A 22,250-nucleotide genomic window follows, 5' to 3' on the forward strand; every position below is an offset into this window, starting at 1 on the left:
GGCCCATTTGGCAACGAGAATACAAGCAGAATAGGCATATGTAAATTCTTTAAATTTTGAATTCTTTGTTTAGATGCACCAAATCAGAATTGGAATATGAAATAAAATAGGAATATGTATTCCAATTTTGGCTCAAAAATGAGGTTTTGCAATTCCACCCAAATAGGTGGAATTGGAATATGTATTCCTATTCCAATTTTATTTATTTTAGAAAACATAAATTTTTGTGTCCACGAATTCCCCATCAAATTCTGGCTTAACCAAACAAAGAGTAGGAATATGTACCCCCATTTTCTATTCCAAAATAGCTATTCCTATTCCCCTATTCCTATTCCTGCAGCCAAACAGGCTCTAAAGCTTAAAAGTTAAGAATTAAGAAATGAAATGTGAAGTGTGTTTAAAAGTAAGAGGAAGTTTACACAAAAGTGGCATTATTTTGAGGAGAAACACTCCTAAGTTAATCATAGCTGACATAGGTTTAATAAAAAATGTAACGAAAACATTACGCTAAGGAGAACTTTCTCGAAGTAAATCATCATTAAAATAGAGTAAAGGAAGAAATGGATACGGTCAATCTCAAGTGCAGCATAAGTATTGGATTGAAGAAACTAGTGCTCCAAACAGCCTCTAATATATTTGGAAGTGGTCTCAACAGTTTCGGACAAGGATGCTCATTAAAATAGGGATTGTACTCTGGCCTTCCGCAGTGATGGGACATTGGAATTGTGGAACATGAATAAGCGCATCTGGAACACGGATAGTGCTTTCTCTTATGTGACTAAATGCGCTGAAGTTGCATCCTTGGCGTTGAAAGATGGAGATTTCAAGCTCTACAGGAGCCTCGACGACCTCTTAAGACCTTACCGGTCTGCTAAAGGCTCCAATCAGTAACAGGAATTGATGGTTTAAGCTACAGGGGTTCAAGCCCTTGGCTGTAGGGCAGTTAAGTTGCTGTCATAGTGAGTTAGAGCTATTTTCCTTATTGCAATTCACCGCTAGTTTACATGCACCACCCATGCATAGTTTTCATAAGTTCTTTTAAGAATTAATAGTAATTAACTCATACATATTATTGTAATTTGGTGTGTCTCGTGATTTTGTTAAACAATTTCTTAATGCATGAGGAAGTCTACGAGGCCTGTAGATTCTATAAACGGAATAATATTGTAATTGTTTTCGATATTTCATAGAAAAATAATACTTCACTTGCTGTGTAAACTACTGTTACCGCAGTGAACCCTGGCTTCTCCATCGTAGGATTCATACTTCAGGAGGAGTTTCGGAAGTTAGAATATATATATATATATATATATATATTTATTTATTTATTTATATGTAATAAAAGGGAAGCTACAGAATAGAAAGTAGCAACAACATGCAAGGATGTAGTTGATCAGTATGGAATATGAATAAAAGGAATTGTGCTTGTTTGTAAATTATTAGTGTTTCATTAGTGCTCCGTTTTTTCTGTTTTTCCTCTGCTTACAATTTCTACAATTGGTATCAGAGCGGACGAAGATGGTGGGCTGTGAGGTGTGTTCGTGAGATTATATCAGCTGGAATTTTTGAAGAAGATCAGAGTATGAAAGGAGATTCTACGTGTGATGCTTGTAGATTGGTTGAAGGAAAAGAGAAGGCTGTGCTGAAAAGATTATCTCTGTTTTTAATTTGTCAAAGGAAGATTAAATATTTGTAATGATTGAAGGAGATCTATGGGCTGTGAGGTGTGTTCATGAGATTATATCGGCTGGAATTTTTGAAGAAGATCAGAGTATGAAAAGGAGATTCTAAGTGTGATGCTTGTACAATGGTTGAAGAAAAAGAGAAGGCTGTGCTTAAAAGATTATCTCTGTTTTTTATTTGTCGAAGGAAGATTAAATATTTATATGAGTGAAGGAGATCTATTTTGTGCAAAAAGTTTGCTGTCATTGAATCGGAGCATAAAGACTTGAATCTTTCAGAGACAAGAGCGTGGAGCAATGGATAATTAGAGTCAACCAGCATAGTTAAATTACTTTTGTGAAAAAAAAATTACTTGTTTCAATGGGGAAGAAACGAAAAAGCTAAAGAAAGAAAATGGAATTCTTATTTGTGAAAAAAGATATTTTGAATGATAAATTGAGAAAATTAAAAAAGTCTAATTTATAATTGGAAGAGAATTTGAAAAAGCTGAGACAAGATGTTTATGACAAAGCTTGGGAAATTAAGAATCTTGAGGAAAAAATAGAGAAATCTAAAAAAATCAAATGAAAAATTTAAAGAAAAATTAATATTGTTTGACAAAATCAAGGACATTGAACACGAGTAAGAAGTTGAGGATTTTGGAAAAGTAAAATGTGATATTGAAATCAAAGAATTTAGTTTGTGATTATGTATGTGGTACGAGTGATCAATGTGGATTGAATATGGATGATGTAGAGAAAGGTTCTCCTATTTAGTCAGGTAAAGGATATTTTATTTATATTCATTTGCATAAGACTTGTACAAGATATGTTGAGCTACACATCATACATATTGAATATTGCAATAATTTTTAACAACATTTAAAAGATTTGAATTTACATCAAACTGTAGTCCATCTGTAAGAACCTTTCTCCTAAGCCCTTATATCTAAGTTTGTCTACTATCTTGAGATGCAATTGTGGCCCAGAGACTTTTACTGCCCAACCACATAGTAGTTAGCTCTTCCAAGGTTCTTCCTAATATGAGAAACTCCCCAATCCTACTTGATGAACCTAACAACTTGGGACAATTAGATTGGATGGATCTAGTACAACCATTTGACTAATCTACCATGCACATATTCCTAAGTAGCACTAGAGATTTAGGGCCCATTTGGCAATAGGAATACAAGCGGAATAGGCATATGTAAATTCTTAAAATTTTGAATTCTTCATTTGGATGCACCAAATTGAAATTGGAATACGAAGTAAAATAGGAATAGGTACTCCAATTTTGGCCCAAAAATGGATTTTACAATTCCACCCAAATAGGTGTTATTGGAATACGTATTCCTATTCCACTTTTATTTATTTTAGAAAACATAAATTTTGGAGTATGTGAATTCCCCATCAAATATTGGCTAAACCAAATAGAGAACAGGAATACATAGCCCCATTTTCTATTCCAGAATAAGTATTCTAGAATCTATTCCCCTATTCCTATTCTCACAGCGAAATAGGCCCTTATGTAGTAAGAAGTAAAATAAAAATATGAGGTCATCCATAAAAAACTTATGCATTTATGAATATCTTGGTCAAATATTTAACTAGAAAATCTAATGGATAATAAAAAAAACAAATATATTATACTACCCTTCTCTATATTACTCACATTTAACACTCTTGCACTAAAAACAAGAATTCTCAATTACTTTTGAAAGCTCACACATCTATTCATTATTAAAAGTGATATGGTTTAGGAAGCATAAGAACCATAAACTTAATTTAGGAGAGAATTGATTCAATGTTTACTATGCCATGTTTAGGTGATATTTAGGTGGTTGTAATGTCCCCACTATTAGGGTTAGTTTAGGATAAGTAATACCTACAAAATAATTGTTAGAATCACAACAATAACAAAAATAACTATATTATTCTACCTTCTAATTTAACCCTAATCTCAAGGATGTCTCCAAGTCAAGCTTCCTAGCTCAAAGCTACCTCATCATCTTCTCGGGAGTGCACCCCTTAAGATTCTTCTTGCATGAGACATCCTCTATGAAAGGTCAATCACATATGCATATGTCGACATCATCATAATATTCTGGCACATGGAGATTATGCATTGATTCCCAACCATGGTGGCTAGATGGAGATCTTAACATATCCCATACCCCATTCTTCAAGTCTCATTAACCTCCATGGTGTTAGCCCCATGAGGTAACACAATATTATCCACAAGTATGATATATTAATATAAATAAATTCATAAACATACCTTTCTTACCTTCTTCTATTGAAAATTCCATGTGGCTTTATCCTTAGTTGGGCCTTCAATAAATTATTCCTTCTAGATTATCTCAACTCTATATTTACTTTCTAAAATTCATCATTTTCTTATTATAAGGAAAGAATAAAATATAATTTTTCATTTCTTCTTTTTCAAGAGTTAGAACCTTCATAATATAAATCCTTTTAAAACTCATAACACTTTAGAGTTATAATCCTTTCGAAAAGTCACAACACTTCATAACTAAGATCCTTTGGAAAGGTCTCAATACTTTATAATCATAATATTTTTGAAGAGTCACAACTATTCATAATTATGACCCTTTCGAAGGTTCACATCCTTTCAATATCATTGATACCTTTTAAGAAAGTCACTTTCTTATTTTCTTCATATTACTTTCCTCTTCAATTTTTCCATTTTTAACTCCTATCTTCCCCTATTATTTCTCCTCCCTCTCTAAAATAAATTTTTGTCCCTTTTATATTTTAATTTTAAGGACTCATGTCTATTTCCTAAGCATGTCTTGACTTTTTATTAGATTTAGTTAAATATATATTATTCTATGTTATCTTATTTTTTGCTTACCTTTTTGTGTTTATTATTATTTGTCATTAAATTCTCTTTAGAATGTTAATGTACTTTCTACAATATTGTCTCTTGTATTTAATTTTATTTCTTTACTTACACATTGAAATTTTATTATTGTTTAATTATTTAAAATATCATACTAAATATTATTTCATTGGTAATATACATTAAATAATAACGATTTTCTATTTTTTGATTTTAGTATTAGTTTTAATATAAGTTTATTATCGTTATTTATTTAATAACATTGTATTATCTAATTGTTATTATTAAAATTCTATCTTAAAATAGAGATATGATAGAGATGACTTGAGGATACAAAAAAGTTGAAAACAAAATGAGTCATCAAGAAAATCTATCACAATTCAAATAGAAGAAATGTACCAACATTTATCATATGTATCTGAAACATAAAACTAAAAGAAAATAAACCTATTTTGTATGACTATTTTTGTTAAAATATACATTCTTCCAATGAAATTTAAGGTAACCATAAGGGAATAATTTGAATAGATTGGAGTGTAGTATTTTAATGAATTACTCATGATAACATGACTATGTCACACTACCATTTATTGATTTCCATGCAAAAAAAAATTGAAGAATGAAAGAACCATATTATCCAAAGAATATGCACAACATGACATTAAGCACTTCACCTTTTACACAACAAGTTATCCTAGTGTGAGAGCTTCATATTAAGGTTTTCTAGTATGTTGGATCTTGGTTAGAAAAGTTATCAAATACAATTGTTTATGGTTTAAACTAAATCCCACATTAATTGCACACAAAGGATGGGGACTGCTTGCCAAATTGTTTACCCTTGATCTCGATTATCTAGTTGGGAAATTATGGCTTTGTTAAAATACAATTTACCCACACCTAACATCATGATGTTGGATTTAACAATTTAAGGGCGAATGAATTGTGTTTTATTGTTTTTGAACAATGAGAGATTAGGAAATGGAAGAAATTGGCCATGGTAGATAAGTGGAGATATTGCCTTCATGATGTCTCCTATCAATCTATTTGGTTTGACGTGGAAGAGTCGATGCACATGCTTTTCTAGGAAGAAAGATGAGATGAGTAGGAAAATTGATCTATTGGACAATTTTGTAGTACTACATGCAAACATTTGGACATTCTAAATACAATATAGAATAAAGAAAATGATACATACATATTCTCTTAAATTCTAGTCTTATGGTATAACAATAGAATCAAGCCAGGGTATTATTAATTTTGTTTTAAAATCTATATATTTTAATTTTGATTAAAGATTCTACTGAATATTACAATATTTGTGAACATTACATTATAATAGCATGTATATATATATATAGACATACCTATGTATATGTATATATAAAAATACACAATGGACTTAATAATGTATTGAATAACATCGATAAGAAAATAACAGAAAATATGACAATATATAATAACAATAACAACAATGGATAACAAACACAAAGTAATAGGTAACTAAACTATGCTATATACATAACAAGAAGCAGGAAGCAGAAATTGCAAAGCATTCATTCATGCTTCGTCAAGGTAAAAGAGTTCGCTTCCCATCAGCGTAATGTTCTATTTTTGTTCTATATCTTTGTCTAACATCTTGCTCTATTTTGTCTCCTGTTCAGCTCTTGCGCGAAGAGTGACGATGGGAATTTGTTCAATTGCCTGTGTTTTTGTTGTCACGTTTGCAATACTGACATCGGCGAAGACAGTCAATGGCTTAGAGTTGGACTTCTATCAGAATTCATGCCCACGGGCTGAACAAATCGTGAAGGCCACTGTTAACGACGACTTCAGGCAGAATTCATCAGACGTGGTCCCTGCACTTATTCGACTGGCTTTCCATGACTGTTTCGTCGAGGTAAAGTACAATTTTCAGACCCATTCAACTATGCTGAAATTGCATACATTCCTGTAAATTAAGTCCTTCAATACAGTCCATCTTAAGAAGTTAAGTCTAGTATTAACACTTTTATCTTAGAAATCAAGCATTAATGTGATGTTTAAACCGTCCATTCCATTGAAGACGCAGGGATGTGATGCTTCCGTCCTACTTGATTCGGTGGAGGGGAAATTCGTGTCTGAGAAAGAAACGATCGCAAATGCCAATTCTCTCCAGGGATACCACTTAATCGATGTGATAAAAGAAAAGCTTGAAGCAGCCTGTCCTCAAACTGTTTCCTGCGCTGACATTATTGTGCTGAGTGCGAGAGACGCCATAGCTGCGGTTATTCTTCTTCTCTTACAGATTTCAACTTAATATTTGCATTCTATATATACTTATATGTGAATTCTGTTTTGCAGATGGGAGGTCCTTATATAAGGGTGGAGACAGGGCGCAGGGACAGCACATCTGCGTATGCGAGGGAAGCAGAGAGAAGTCTGAATCCTACAGGCTACGGCGAAGGTGCTGTGAGCGCATTCCAGGAAAAAGGGTTCACCGAAAAGAATGCGGTGTCGCTGTTGGGTGCCCACAGTATCGGAAAAGCCCCCTGCCGCTTTTTCCAGTCTAGACTCACGAACTTTGACGGCACCGGGAGGCCCGACCCCACCATCGACGGTCATTTCCGAGGGCATCTCACGTCCCTGTGCAGCCACCCGGGAGATCCGTCAGTGGCGTTGGACGATGGCAGCCCAACGTCATTCGATAACAACTATTACAAAAATTTGATAAGCGGGAAAGGGCTTCTGTCTGTCGACCAGGCGTTAATGGCTTCACCAAGCAGCCGCGCACTTGTTGAAGCGTATGCTGTCAATCGCACCCTGTTTAACCATGGTTTCTCTCAATCCCTTCTCAAGCTCTTCAACTACAAGGTGCTCACGGGCAACCAGGGCCAGATAAGAAAAGACTGTTCAAAACTTGCCGTTTGATTATGCATTTTCCCGAGGCTAACCGGATAAAATAAACGCCTATGCTTGGCTACAGCATGAATAAATTACGTGACTATACTACCTTCAGTCACTTGAATAATACTAGTAAAAGACCATGTTTCAATCTAATACCATCAGTCACTTGAATGATACTAGTAAAATACCATGTTAAACAATCTAATAGAAATAATAGAAATATTATTATTAGTTCCTGCCTTGAGAGGATTCTATTACATTTATTGGATATCTATTAACTTTTACTATTTTGGAAGTAATTTATTTTTCTTTAATTTTATTAATTTGACATATTTAATAATATATAATAATAGTATTTAGTAAGGAAAAATATAATATTTGGAAAGTACTACTTAATTTTAAAATGTTTTGTCAAATTTTTTATGTCCAATTTTAGTGATCAATTTGTTACAGATCTAACAATTTTGAACGCATTTGTTGTAATTGATTACAATACTATAAGTGCATGGTCAACAATCCTTCTTGCAAAGTTAAAACATTTTTGTGAGTGCTTGAATTCTGAAAATATTGCTACAATCTACAACTCCAGCTTCTCTAGCCCCAGCCTCTCAAGTAAATAATATTGAAGAGAGAATTTTCAAGTTTTCATTTTGTTAATTTAAAAAAATTTCCAATCCTCTTTGTCAGTAAGAATCCCTTTGTAACTGTTTCTCACGATCATATGGTGTGTGAGTACTCCACAACTATTTTCCATTTCCCTTTTCTCTAGATGTTTTTCTTTACATTTCACTTTTATTTTAGGTTTTTAGCTTTTCATTTCTCTCCCCCTCTTCCTTTTGTGGCATCCTGTGCATAGCATTGATTTGCAAAATATAGCACTCACAAACCTTGTTCCTTGTCTAGCAATATTCCACAAAATTATGTGCATTCTACCATGCAATACCATTTTTTTTTTAAAAACTCTAATTGTCTCTCAATATTCTTTCAAAAAAATTGATTCAAATGCCTTCGAATCCAAACTTCACAATTAAGTGATAATTATCATCTAGATGCTATCACATATGGAAAGGATAAAATAAGCAAAGAGGAAAGGGGTAAAATAAAGATATATATCTCAAATCTTTGCCCCAAAAATTAAAACATTAAGGTATTAAATCCATGAAAATGTCACAATGATTAGTAATTGTGATTAACCACCAATAAAAGTTAGATATTATTTAGAGGTTGAAGAGATATGAATATCCCATGGCCTCTTCCACAAAAATAGATGGAATTCTTGACATTTTAAGAGCCATGAGATGTATTTTTGCACCGAAAAGCCATAGCATACTGACCCTCCAATCTAGTTTCTTTTAGATGAAAAATTTTGTGTTCATTATTGAAATGAGGCATTTCTCATTCCACCAATATTTGTTTGATGTCAAGCTTGTTCTTCTCTACTGCATGATAATAGCTCTAACAAAACCATTCCAAAACTACATGGACACTCTTTGCAATCAATAGATTGTGCAAAATTATTCATCATTAAGGTAATTTCTAGAAAATTAGATGGGTCCTATAACACTTGAATAGTCTTTAAAAACCTCTTATGTTCCTAATAAAGTGATAAAGTTCAAATATCATAAAGAGAGAGGTAAATAACAATAATATTGTTGTTAAACTTATTATAGAAGGAGATGAAGAAAATATGAAATGAAGGCATAAAGAGGTTAGATGTAGCAAGCATAAGAAGATGATGCAAGCGCATAAGATATATATAGGTCATATAATGTGGATGATACTAATGGAGAATGATGGGGTATATGTGCATATATCATAATGAGAAGCATTGACATTGCATAAGTCATTACAGTTTACAAATGTATTATCGTAATGTATAATTGTGCATGTAATTTTAATAAATTTATTTGTAATTGATTAAAATGTAATTAATCCCTTTTTCTTACATGATTGTTGATTTTTCTACATACAAAAAGAAAGTATACAACTTTGATAGTGATCCAAATTATTTTTTTGACATTTATTAAGTTTCTTATCATTTCTATTTTTTTAAAAAATATTTAAGACTAGGACATAATCACAACTTTAGAAAAAATAGTGTTAATTTGACTACTACAATAATTTTATTTGCATTTCACCTTTAATTCCTCTTATGTCTCTTAGTTGATGCTTGTTTCCTTAAATGGGAAATACTAGTTGATTTCAAACCACTTAGCATAGTCACCTTTCTATGCATTAAGGTCTCCTATTAGATACTGCTAAAATGTTGCATTTGACCTCATTAGAAGAATTATAGTCAATATCTAATAACAAAAAAAATAAAACTCTAACTAAACTAGTGCTATGACTGAAATTCGGTTGAATGGTGTATCCAATAGTGTTGTATTCCTGAATATGTTTGCAAATGTGACAAACAAAAAAAATTGAAACTAGTGGTCACTTTGAGAACATAGTAGTTTTATAAATATCAATATTAAAATGATACTTAGATTATAAAAGAGTTCAATGGTTATTCTTAGGACCTAGCTTATAAGTGTATAACATGCATGTCTAGAAGTAGATGTCGATGTATCTAGACGTTGGATTTTCTTTGGATGTCCTATGGATGCACATAGGAAGTTCTTTGTGGGAACCTAGATGCTCATGGAAGCTAACAAAGTATCAAAACTAAAGATGAAAATTTTGGGATGTGCCAAAATGAAGTTTACAATAAATTTTTGTATAGGGAACATGATCAATTGTTTTCTACAATAGATTGGTGCTTCTTTGTATTGGATCCACCGTAGAAATTAACAATGAAACATAGCATCAAACTTATTGATAATTGAGATGTAGGTAAAAAGCTAGCACTCTAGGAAAAATGAAAGTAGAAGGAAAAGGTTCCTAATATGTATAGGCAAAATGTTGTTTGTGAGGTGGATATGATGGATTTCAAAACTTCAATTTAAAAATGAATTTTCAAGCCTTTCTCTATGTCAATGGTTGATGAGAATCTAAGAGATGATTAAGAATGTGGATGGGTCTCCTGGCATCTATATCCATCAAACAAAAACTAACTGTTTTGACATACTATACACACTCATCGTCTGTACAATGTCATTGACACCATTTAATCCCTCTCCTGTGTTGTTACACTATAACTAGGTGCTTTTTCATATTTACTACATGATTTATCTTATAAAGGTTCATTGTGATTTCCTCCTTGATCACTCATAGCTTTCTATGATATATATATATATATATGTATATATATATATATATATATATATGTATATATATATATATATATATATATATATATATATATATATATATGTATATATATGTATACACACACACACACACACACACACACACACACACACACACATATATATATATATCACACATTGTGCATTTGATTCACATATCCATATCTGAATCAGCAACTTAGGCTAGGACCATACAATAAGGATATAATAATTTAAGTTCTCTAAAAGTTTTGTTTCTTCCATTGCTCATTTGATAGTAAATATGACTATTGAAGTTGATTAACGCATGTCATAATGAATAGTCTCAAAGGCTGGGATTAAGTGAAAAACCTTCATCTAAGAGCATAAAAAGTTCAAAGTAAACAAGTATAGTTTAATCATTAGATTTATATAAATGTATGTATATATATAGTTTTAACTCAAAAAGAAAAAGAAAAAGTACATAAGGTTTTCACACTTTTGAGACACTATCCTTTCATAAAGTGGAAAGGATAATGAGTCTGCAAACAAAATTAATCCACATTAGAGGGTGAACTATACCACATAACATTAAGGTCACTATGTTGGGGTAGAGTTGACACTTTGGTTCGTGGAAGATGACAGGAATTGGCTTTTTCAAAATGCAGATTTGAATTTTTTTGCATTTGTTTCAAAACTAACAAAATGGAATTAGAATACTAAACTTCTAATTTTGTCTCAAAACCAGGTTTTCTAACTTCGTACTAATAAGTAGGAATTGAAAATCAAAACCTGGTTATATTTTTTGAGGAGTGTAAAAACAATAGATTGGACTACTTTTTGGAGTCTACCTGCAACTCCAATCTTATGCAAAAAGAATGTGTCTTCACGCTCATTTTTTGAGCGAGACAAACAGTTCAAGTAAAATTTCAAAAATAGGAATGAAAATTTATAAAACCTTGATTTGGCTAAATTGAGATTTGTATTTCTACAATTCCATGGGCCAAATGAACCTTAAAAAAGACTTAAAAATACAATATGAACTTAAAATGCTCTTATATGCACTGCTCCAGCTGAAAGCAATTTTCAGCTGCCACAACCTTTCTGTCCATGCCGACTACATCAAAATGGGCACTTTGGAATATGGAATGGATATCCATTGAAGGATAGAAGAAGAGATATTTTGGACAGATACCATATTCGAAGCCACCATGGAGCTACTGGTAGGGTATGAAAATTATTCCACAGAATGCCTCAAATAAATGTTGCCAGTGTATCTTTCCAACACAAATAAAATTACAATAATTACAATTATAATTTATCATCTATATAATTTTCTTCAACGAATTCATTATGTGCATAGACGTACACTAAATGACACTTTCCTTTAGGTATATATTCGAAGAAATTACTTGCCTCTCCTATTTAGAAATATTTGCAAACATTTCAGTTTAGCTAGCTGCAATAGTAGTATTGCACAATAAAAACCCCTCTTTCATTGCGCTTTGATCGATGCCCATCTCTTTTCATAGAGAGTGCTATATCAGGTCGTGGATTCTATGTCCTTGAAGTTTTCTCAAACCTTCGAAACAACTCAATTTTAAGCATTTTATTGAAATCGTTGATATACCACACTAATCTTGCCTATTTTAGACACCAATGGCCATGCTCTATTTTAGACATTTTGCCAAACAGTTCGCATGCCTTGACTGTTCATTTATATTTTGCATACATGTACCCGACAACATTTCCAACTACATATATGGGAACAGACAATATTTGTGTAGAGAATATATTCCGCAAGTAGAGAGGATGGTTTACATATTGAGCGAAACATAATTGGGATAGACACTAAAACCCAGAGTTTGGATGGTTTATGTTTCTGCCCTGTAGATACTCTTGACTTTAGCTGCAGCTGCTCTTTCAGCATTTCATTGTTCACATAGAAAATAAATTAATCAAGAAACTTAATAAATTTTCCATTCAGCCTAAATCAATAGTTCGTTGAGCGTTTGATAGTAAAATTGAAGATTGTTGCATGTTGTATTAGTCCCACATTGGTTAAAACTATGGTAATTGAGACTCAACAGTGCCTCCATTCAACTAATAACATATATATACCAGAGAGACAGATGTCTGCAAATTGTTGTTTTGCCGCTATCTAATGGTTAAGAGTACGATTGATATCGTCTCTTGATCAATTCAACCCTAAACCGGTCTCCATTGTGGGGTTTATTAACAAACCACTTATGGAGTGTTTCTCCATGGTTTCCCTCACGATAAAATGAAACCATGATGCCTAAGGATATGGCAGTTTTCAAACAGTTGGATCTCAGACAAGGGTTTGCAGGGGGTTGTTATGGTGTAGTGCGCTATGCATGCAACGATTGTCCTCGCCCTTGTATTCCTCCCTCTATGTTTTTGAAAACTCCACAGCCAAGTGAGCGTTATTATCATCTCTATTCGATCAAATTTAAATAGCTTCAATATTCATCTCTTCGCATGAGTTCGTACACATGCATTAATCATGTATGTGGGAACACACATGTATATAAACACAAAAAGCCAGTCATAGACTATGAGGTAGAAAAACAAAAGGCTCTCAACACCCTGGTAAAGGGACCAAAACATCCAATGTTGGTAATAGAAACTCCAACTCTTAAACATGGAAAGAGAATAGAATAATTTCAAAACCTCCCCCAACATATGCAAAAGAGGTCAGAAAGAGAACCTCCAAATCCACAACTATGCAGAACACCGTGGCCAAACATCAAACCAGGCCAAGGCTCTGAATGAATAAGGGGCCGCATATGCAACAAGAGCCTCCAGCACAGCCAAGGACATGTAAAACACCCAAGACACCATATAAGAGAAATGGGCCCAACCACCAAACTCTTAGCCATGAGGTATTGACAAAATCATAGGGGCTAAACTCCATTACTAAAAAAGATCATGTTGATCAAGATATAGGGGTTGATGAACCCACAAGGAGAAGCCCAACAAAAGTGAATCTTTCCACCAAAATAAATTTATTGTCAAGGTCCCCTTTGAAGACACCCAAATACGAATCTATGCCATGTCTCAATTGTCAAATAATCTAGTTCATTGCTTATGTTGCGACTAGGTTGATTTCACTAGTCAACCCTTCTTTGAACATGGTTAAAGAAATTTAAGTTGATTATCTACACATTGCATTGTGAAGCATTAATTAGTGTGATTCAAGTGATAAATTGATGCATACAAGTTGTTCTTTGGAAATATAAGATAGGCTAGGTTACTAAGAGAGGAGGGGTGCATCAGGAACTAATAAAACATATTCTTATTTCACCAATTAATCCTTCATGTGTATCCATGAAAAAACTAAAACCATTAAAACATTCATAACACTTTGACACAAAATATGGTGACCCAGAAACTTTCTTAATAGAAAGTAAAACTGGGGTGGGGATGATACCCACAAGATTTAGTACTGCAATGCCTGTTAAGGCTTACAATGATCACTTCTAATTACCTACCCTATTAGGAGTAATAAGGACTACTAGGTCCACCTTGTCAAAAGATTTACAAAACATACAATGAAGTATGCACTCGGTAAAGAGATTTACAAAAGATTGTTAAGTCTACCTTGTGAAAGGATTTAACTATTCCACCTATTAGGATGAACTAGTGGCTGATCTCTAATTTGTAACTCTGATTTGTTGAATGAGATTTCTTTGTAGTGTAATGATCATCTTGTTGTGATAGATAAATCTTTGTTGCTCCTTATACTACTTGTAGCCTTCATGCTTCGCACTTCTACTCTTACTTCCTTTTATTTCTATCTTTTGGATGTGATACAATACATTGCATATATACCAATCCAAATTACAATTCATCAATGTTGGCTATAATACAAGTTTCACCAAAATACACAAAGTCAACCCAACTACTAGTACTTGGATTCTAAAGACAAACTTAGTGAGGTTCTGAATGTCGGTAACTATTATCAGTGCTTGGAATCATCATTCACTCAATAGACATAGAAGCTCAGTTTATACTAATCATTTCCAATTAGTCTAAGCTCGGTCTACACCGGTAACTCAATGAACACTGTGAAACTCAATATATAAACTAAATAACTTGGTTGACACTTCATAGCTTGGTCAAAACTATTACTATGAGCTTGGTATAAATAGAATCACTTGGTTAACACATCCTAGCTCGGTCAATACTAGATTGACATCACTGACGCTGGGAACTCAGTAAATACTGGAGAACTTAGTTTGCACTAAGAAACTCGATAAACACTATGAAGCTTGGTTTACACTAATAATCACCAACTTGGTAGATACTACTTGGTGCAAATTGAATAGTATTTCTAGAACTCGATAGCAACTATAGAACTTGGTAGAGCCCGAATTACTTAGTTAACATTGTAAACTATAAGATACACTTGGTAGCTACTAACCATTTGATTAAGTGTCTGTGCCACTAATAAACAAACTTGACTATAATTCAATAATCTCTCCCTTTGGCAATATTGAAAAAAACACTTATCAATCATAACTAAATTCTCAAAAAATTTATGTTAAAAAATAATCCTTAGTCTCCATCCCGTGTCTTCAACTTGGTAACATACTCTGTTTTTGAGATTTTTCAAAATTGCTTTTGTAAGATATTTTTTTGATCATATGTACATGTATATGTATAATTTTATGATGCTACCCCATACATATATATACACCATACTTTACTTTCTATATACATGTATCTTATGTCACTTATATTACATCTTCTATTCTCATCTTCTCCCCCTTTATTGCATCATCACATATTCTCCCCCTTTTTGACATAAATGCCAAAGGTGTATGATACATGATGATGCTAAAATGTGACAAGAAGTCAAAATGTACCTTTAAAATCAGTGACATTATCTTCTCCCAATTTTTTTTGTAACATATTGCTTGCATGCAATGCAATCGACACTTGTACTGATAGCTCCATCATCTGATCAGTTATGGAGAAGTTGTTGTCATGGATAAGAGTTTTGGCATGTGTAATGTGTTTTTGCAATCCATCTATGTTTAGAAGAATCATTCCTTGAATGTATACAAGTGTGGCCCTGATCTTGTCTTCTTCCTTTAATAATTCTACTTGTAAATCAATCAAAAATCTGATTTTTGAGTAATAAGCAGAATTGTAGCTCGAGTCAAGTGACAACTGGTGTGCACTCTCCTTCAAGTCATCATCTATCTTGGAGAGTTTATCTTTGATTTTCGAGTAAAGATAGATGTATCACATAACCTACTAAATAATGAATTAACATTATTGGCAGAGGTTTCTAATGAGTTGAAGATAGTAGACAAGTCTACTTGATATATTACAATTTTTTGTGCAACTAGCTCGAATACTTTTCTTTCAAATTTCTTCTCTACTGTTTGCAACAACTTTCTTTCCCATTCAAATCTTCATTAAATTTTTGAACAACTTCTGCTAACTAGACCAAAATAGGTTGAGTAGTATCAACCTCGGTACTAAGTGCATCTACAAGTATGTTCTTTGCATCTTCTAGCACTTAGTTTTCTCTATTTTTCTCCTCTAAAAGACTCTATTGTTAATCTTTCTTTTCAAATAGCTCACTTAGTATGTGCATTTGATCAAGATTCATAGTAGAGATATCCCAATTTGGGATAACTATATCCCCATCAAGATCAATGTCTTCTTCTTTATCTTTCCCCTTGCTAGAAACCTTGGTACTCAGTTGAGGCTTGCTTTCACCTGTCTTTATACTAACTATATGTACACTAAAGATTGTAGAAATAGTAGAAATAGAAGGGCTAGCAACACAAGTAGATATTGCACTGACTGAAGAAATACCAAGTTGTTGTGTAGCCAAATCTAATGAAGGAGAAAGCACTAACTACTCGATAGATGAAGTGTTGATTGCCTTAGTTAGTGTGGTACTTAGTTGAACAGGTGCAAAGATTGATTAGGTGTTTGGAATTGTAGCAGTTTCCATGTCCAACACGGAAAAAGCTTTCTTTGAGCTTGATGGCTTTAAACCTTTGCTAAGAGAGTATGAAAACAAGGCCACAACTGCTATTGCAATCTTTTCAAGGTCAATTTCCTCAATACTCTAAATCTCAAGGAGATTCTCCTCAGTAGCTTCCTATTCTTGCTCCTCATCATCTATTTATTCTTCATAATCATTGTCATTTTCTTCATTTTCATCTTCATCATCATCTTTATCACTGACATGAACAACAAAATCAGTCTTTTGATGAAGATTGTCAATATTCTTCCAAGTAGTAGTGGCAGTCTTCACCAAATATTCTATGTCATTAACCAGTATCAAGCAAGTGTTGAATTTTAGAGTGAGTTTTTCTTCATTCCTCTGAATGGATTCTTTTACTTCTTTATCATTAAGACTTGACATGAGCTATCACAAAGTCTATTCAAATATATCCTTTGCAGTCTTCATGGAATGTTCCCATCTAGATTTGATTCTTTCCATTAGTTCATTGGAAATTTGCTACACAAGTTGATCAAGTGAATATTTCCATTTTAAAACTTAGACATAATCATGTCTTCAACTTGCTTCTTCTCTTCTACATTCCTAGTCTCATATCTTAGTGATTTAAAGTTTTCCATGCTAGCTCCTAAATCAATCTCTTTGATTTTCTCCTAAAATGTAGGTGGAGACCATTTGAAAATAACATCCTCTACTTCTTCTTGACCTAATTTCAACTTCTTTCTTGATATGGATGCTCTTCTAGTGAATACTACAATAGATGACTTGGTATGTCTGGTTATGATAACCTTGCCTTTCTTCTTTATTGGCTCTTCTTCATTTGATTTACTTTCGTCTAGCTCATGTTTTGCATCATCTTCTTCCACATCTTCTCCTTTTCCTTCTATCACTAGGAGAGTAGAACTTTCTTGCCTCTATTTTGCTATCCTCTTCTTTCCTTTGCCAATTACTTGAGGAAGCTTTATTTAAAGTTCTATTCTAGCTTAAGCTTCATCATACATACCAAAATATATAGCCTTGGGATCCACAAGTTCATTCAATAGTGTCTCAATGATGTGCTTGGAGCTTAGAGGTTTAACCCATACCATTCTAGGTTTGACTACTTGAATGTATACATTGTCATAGTCTACCATAAAATAAACATCATCCTTGTAATCTTCCACAAGTTTATTAGGAATTCTTAATCTATTATTCATCTTTTCCTTGATTGAATCAAAATAATTATCCATGATACTAACATAGTTTTCACCCATCTCTACTGTATACTCATTGATCTGGTATAGTACTTGTACATCTTTCCTCCATATGACTGAACCTTTTGAGGGGAAAAACATTTGCACAAAGAAAAATAAATGGGTTAAGAGTGAACCAAACTTACATGGGTTATTCTTCAAAGTCCTGATGCTCTCCATGTTTTTGTTGAATTGGTTTACCATAAGCTCAGGAAGGTTGAAGCACATGTTGTTCTTCACCACCTTGAGAGCACAATTGCCTCACATGATATGCTATTTAGATGACTAGAGCCATAAATTTTATGTGCTATCGCATGGATTTCAAATTTTAGCTCATGTCAGTTACACAACCGATCTTCATACCTCTTCCATCCCATTCGGCAAGAGTTTTGCTTTCCAAATCTACCCAACTTAGGGTTTTGATAGTCTTAGCCTTGGTCAACATTGGGAGTGTTGTGATTCAATGAATCATTTTCTTCATTATTAAAATAGGCTACTCCAACCATAGTTTCCCATTGTGTACATGGCTAAGGATGAACCTTATCCATTTTATTTGCAAGTATCAGGGCATATGTGGAACGTGGGTTAAACCCTTAGTCTCCAAGTGTTGATGCTCAAGTTTCAATGCATTGTTCACACAAATTTTCTAGAGTTTCATCCATCTCTAGGGTTCCAATGTCTTGAATCGAACAATGAAAATGTGAGTGGATATCATTAACTAGTAGTACCTTTGGTGGAATCTATGACTAAGCTCCAGTTTGATCAAGTGTTTCCACAATTTTTGGACTTAACTTGAAGTTTGGTATCTTCCAATCGACTCCTCGAACCAACATATCATATCCTTTCTTGTTCTTGCTACTAGAGGATATCATGCTTGGTAGGGTTTCTAAAAACATGAAAAAATTCAACAAAAAATTGTATAGATCACTTGGAAGAACAAAAACAGCTCTTCACAAATGACTCTTAAAAAATTCACAATGTCAAATGAATTTGTTTTCTTCCTTTTTCACAAATTTTACTTTCCAATCACCATAAATGCTTAGTACAATAGTGACCTCAGTGATAGACTATTTTCCACTTAGTTTGATCTTAGTGCTCAATAAAGTCAACCATAACTTAGTGTCTACATAGTGACTTAGTGTATCTCAACCTTGCTCAATAGGGTCTTGCAACCTGACGTAGCTTGGTAAGGTCTTGATTTTCCTTAAACACTCAGTGACACTCTTGCATCTTTAATGCTAAAATGGATATTTCCTTCTAGCTAACTAGAACTGATGTAAAATGTTTTCTTTAGAATATTAGTTCTAGTTATCCCTATAGGAGATCAAGCAGAAAATCTTTAGTCACCCAATTTTTGAGTGACATGTGGTTCATGTCTTGGAGTTGCATTCTCAAATGATTTTAGAATCCATTGTTGTCTCATCTGCTTTCTGATGTTGTCAGCCTTGGTTTTCTTTTTATCTTCAATTCTTCCAATGTTCATATAGTTCTTGGCAAGGTGTCCAAGTTTCATACAAATAAAAAATCTTCTAATGGTGTCTCTTGTCCTCATGTGATGTTTCACACAGTTTGTTCCAATATGTCCAAATTCTCCATAGTAGTGACATCTACACCATGTGTTGTAGTCCCAACCATATATAGCTTTCACAATCTATTCTATTGGGTTCAATATCTTGGTTTTGCATTCATAATATTTGTGCCTATACTTCTTGCATTTGTGACATTTTCCTTCAAATTTAAGTTTCTCTTTGCATTCATTAGCTCTATGACCATGCTTATTGCAATTGTAACATTTTTCATTGAATTTAGCTTTATTGTCAATACAAAATTTCCTTGATGTATGACCTAACTTACCATAGTGATTGCAACTAGGTCTTTGATTCTTTTGAGCTCCTTTCTTGGATGATTCGCCTTCTTCTGTATATCCAATTCCTACTTTTTATTTCTGTCTATATTGATTTTTCTCATTCAACTGATTCATGTCTACTTGAGATTTCATCATCCTCTCATTATTTTTCTTTTCAATTTTTAGATCATTTTGCAATCTTTCATTCTCTGATCTTAGATTCATGATTTCTTCATTTTCATTAGTAAGCTAATCAATGAAGTCTGCCTATTGAAGGGATAGATGTTGAATTTCATTGTTCTTTCCTTCTATCTCTTTTTTTGCATTGTCTTTTTCTTCCATGACTTCACACAATCTTACTGAGTGAATTTCTTATTCTCTTTTCAGCTTTCTAGCTTCTTCTTGAAAGTTACCATTCTTTTCTAATAGTTCTCTAATTTCCTCATTAGCTTCATATAAATTACTTTCTAAATAGATATCTTCAATTCATTCTTCACTATAGAGTTTTTTATTCATCTGTACTACAAGATCTTTTCTTCTTTTCAAGGATTGAGAGAGTTGCTCCTTTCCTTTCTTAAGTTTCCCAATAGCTAGTTTCAAATCTAGATTTTCATTGTCAATAGCCTTATCAAGTTGGAATACTTCCATTGTCCTTGATCTTTGCTAAAGTTGTTAAACTTCTTCTTTGAGAACCAAAAAGCTCTGATACCAATTATTGGAAATATAAGATAGGCTAGGTTACTAAGAGGGGAGGGATAAAACAAGAACAAATAAAACTTATTCTTATTTCACCAATTAATTTTTCATATGTATGCATGAAAAAACTAAAAGCATTAAAACATTCATAACACTTTGACACACAATATGGTGACCCAGAAACCTTCCAAATTGAAAGTAAAACTGGGGTGGGGATGATACCCACAAACTTTAGTACTATAGTAAAAAGTTGGCCTATTAAGGCTTATAATGGTCACTGTTACTACATTTTGTTTGCCCCGCCAAATTTCAAAATTTGAATGCTACCCCACCCGATGGTCACCTCACCGATTACTAATATTTTAATACCGACGAAGACATTAAAATTACCTAAGTTCTGAACCTTATGATATTTTTGCGCCTTGCAAGTTCTCTGCCGTCAGATCAAGGCCGATCGATGGTCGTCGCCATCTCGCTATGATAACGTTGTGCGAGAGTTACGATGACGACATAGCGTCTGGTCGACGCGTGTTCGATGGGTCCAACTTGCAAGGCAGAGGATGGCGCAGGTCAGAAAAGTTTCATCGCGGGCCGAAAAGCCCAAAAGACGGCAAGGCTCCATGGAGCTAATGAAAAACTCATGAGTTTTCTGATAGTGACATAGTGATCGACCGGCCGGAGGGTGTTCGACGGTGAGTTCCAACAGTCGGCAGGCAAGTTCACGGCGATGGGAATGTTCATGGCGAGCGTCCAGTTTCACGGGACAAAAAACCTAGTGCTACGACGGCAAATTAGATGAGGCCACGTGTCCCTCAGTAGGGTTAGGGCAGTATGGGCCCTCCGAGTTGGTGCCTTGTCAGATCGAGGTGGTGTTTCATTAATCCAATGGGGAGAAACCACGTGCGCCAGGTTAGAGTACAGTCAGCGTCACCAGTGCATGAAAGGGTTAAGATCTCCACCGTCAAATCAAGGCCGATCAATGGTCATCGCCATCTTGCTATGGGTAAGCCACTCAATTTTTATGTTAGCGACACTGCACCTGAAGGACACGTGTCCTCGTGGGTCTAGGTTTGGAGGTGCAAGAGATACAGATGGTGATACGTGGTTGGTTTTCGTTCTTTAACGCGCTCAGGGCAATATCCATCTTGCGTGCCATCCGATCAAGGATAATCGACGACTGTCGCCATCTCACTATGATGAAGATGTGTGATCTTTACCATAGCAACATGGCACTCTTTTTCCACGTGTCAGTGGGGCCAGGTCTCCCCAGGGTGCGGTCGCTGAGGTGTTGCCAGGTATCGTTTGGGCGTAAGAGATCGCTAAGGTGCCGCCAGATATGATGGGCCTAGGGTAAGGATAGCATAAAGTAGTACGAGGCAGTTCTAATCATCATATTGAGACAGATTTACGGTGTTCACCATCTCGCTATGAGGAACTGTTCGAAAGATAATGTTAGGGACATCGCGTCCTGATGATACGTGCCTCACTGGCCCGGTCAGGAAGGAAGGTCAGTGGCTGGCGGTTAATGTAATCGTCACAGTTAATATTAATATCTGCAACGGTGGCACGGTTAGTTCGATGATGGAAGGTCAACCATGAAAGACTTTCCCAGGTGGCAGAATGAAGAAAGGTGATTGGCCAGCATGACCCAGTTGGCTCGTATAGCCTGTTTGACTTGCTTCAACCCTATTGATTCATGAACCAGGAAGCAAATATGATAAATGTTATCTTGCGATCTAATCTTCGCGATCAATTTTGACCTACCAAAAAAGAATGCAAGGCATAGGGAAACACTCAACCGTCTCAATCGACCCATCTACTGTGTCAGGATCATTCATTGGCACCGCTTC

At 34.2% G+C, this 22,250-nt stretch overlaps 1 protein-coding gene across 1 annotated transcript; it reads left to right on the forward strand.

Annotated features, from left to right (window-relative positions):
- Positions 1-732: 732 nt before the first annotated feature.
- On the forward strand, positions 733-21,030 carry LOC149536312 (peroxidase 57-like). The gene is made up of 7 exons (XM_089806267.1): positions 733-887; positions 1,234-1,285; positions 1,508-1,580; positions 6,186-6,421; positions 6,593-6,787; positions 6,865-7,425; positions 20,830-21,030. Exons 1-7 carry the CDS (start codon positions 733-735, stop codon positions 21,028-21,030), a joined length of 1,473 nt encoding a protein of 490 aa, XP_089662393.1.
- The last annotated feature ends 1,220 nt before the right edge of the window (positions 21,031-22,250 follow it).

The sequence above is a fragment of the Cupressus sempervirens genome, chromosome 10 (assembly GCF_028749045.1).
Source record: "Cupressus sempervirens isolate cs-2001-9-10 chromosome 10, ASM2874904v1, whole genome shotgun sequence".
NCBI lineage: Eukaryota > Viridiplantae > Streptophyta > Pinopsida > Cupressales > Cupressaceae > Cupressus > Cupressus sempervirens.

Coding starts and splice junctions, on each gene's coding strand:
- LOC149536312 (XM_089806267.1), top strand. CDS start 733: ATGAATAAGCGCATCTGGAACACGGATAGTGCTTTCTCTTATGTGACT. Junction 888..1,233: donor TCTGCTAAAGGCTCCAATCA/GTAACAGGAATT, acceptor CTGTTACCGCAG/TGAACCCTGGCTTCTCCATC. Junction 6,422..6,592: donor TCCATGACTGTTTCGTCGAG/GTAAAGTACAAT, acceptor TTGAAGACGCAG/GGATGTGATGCTTCCGTCCT.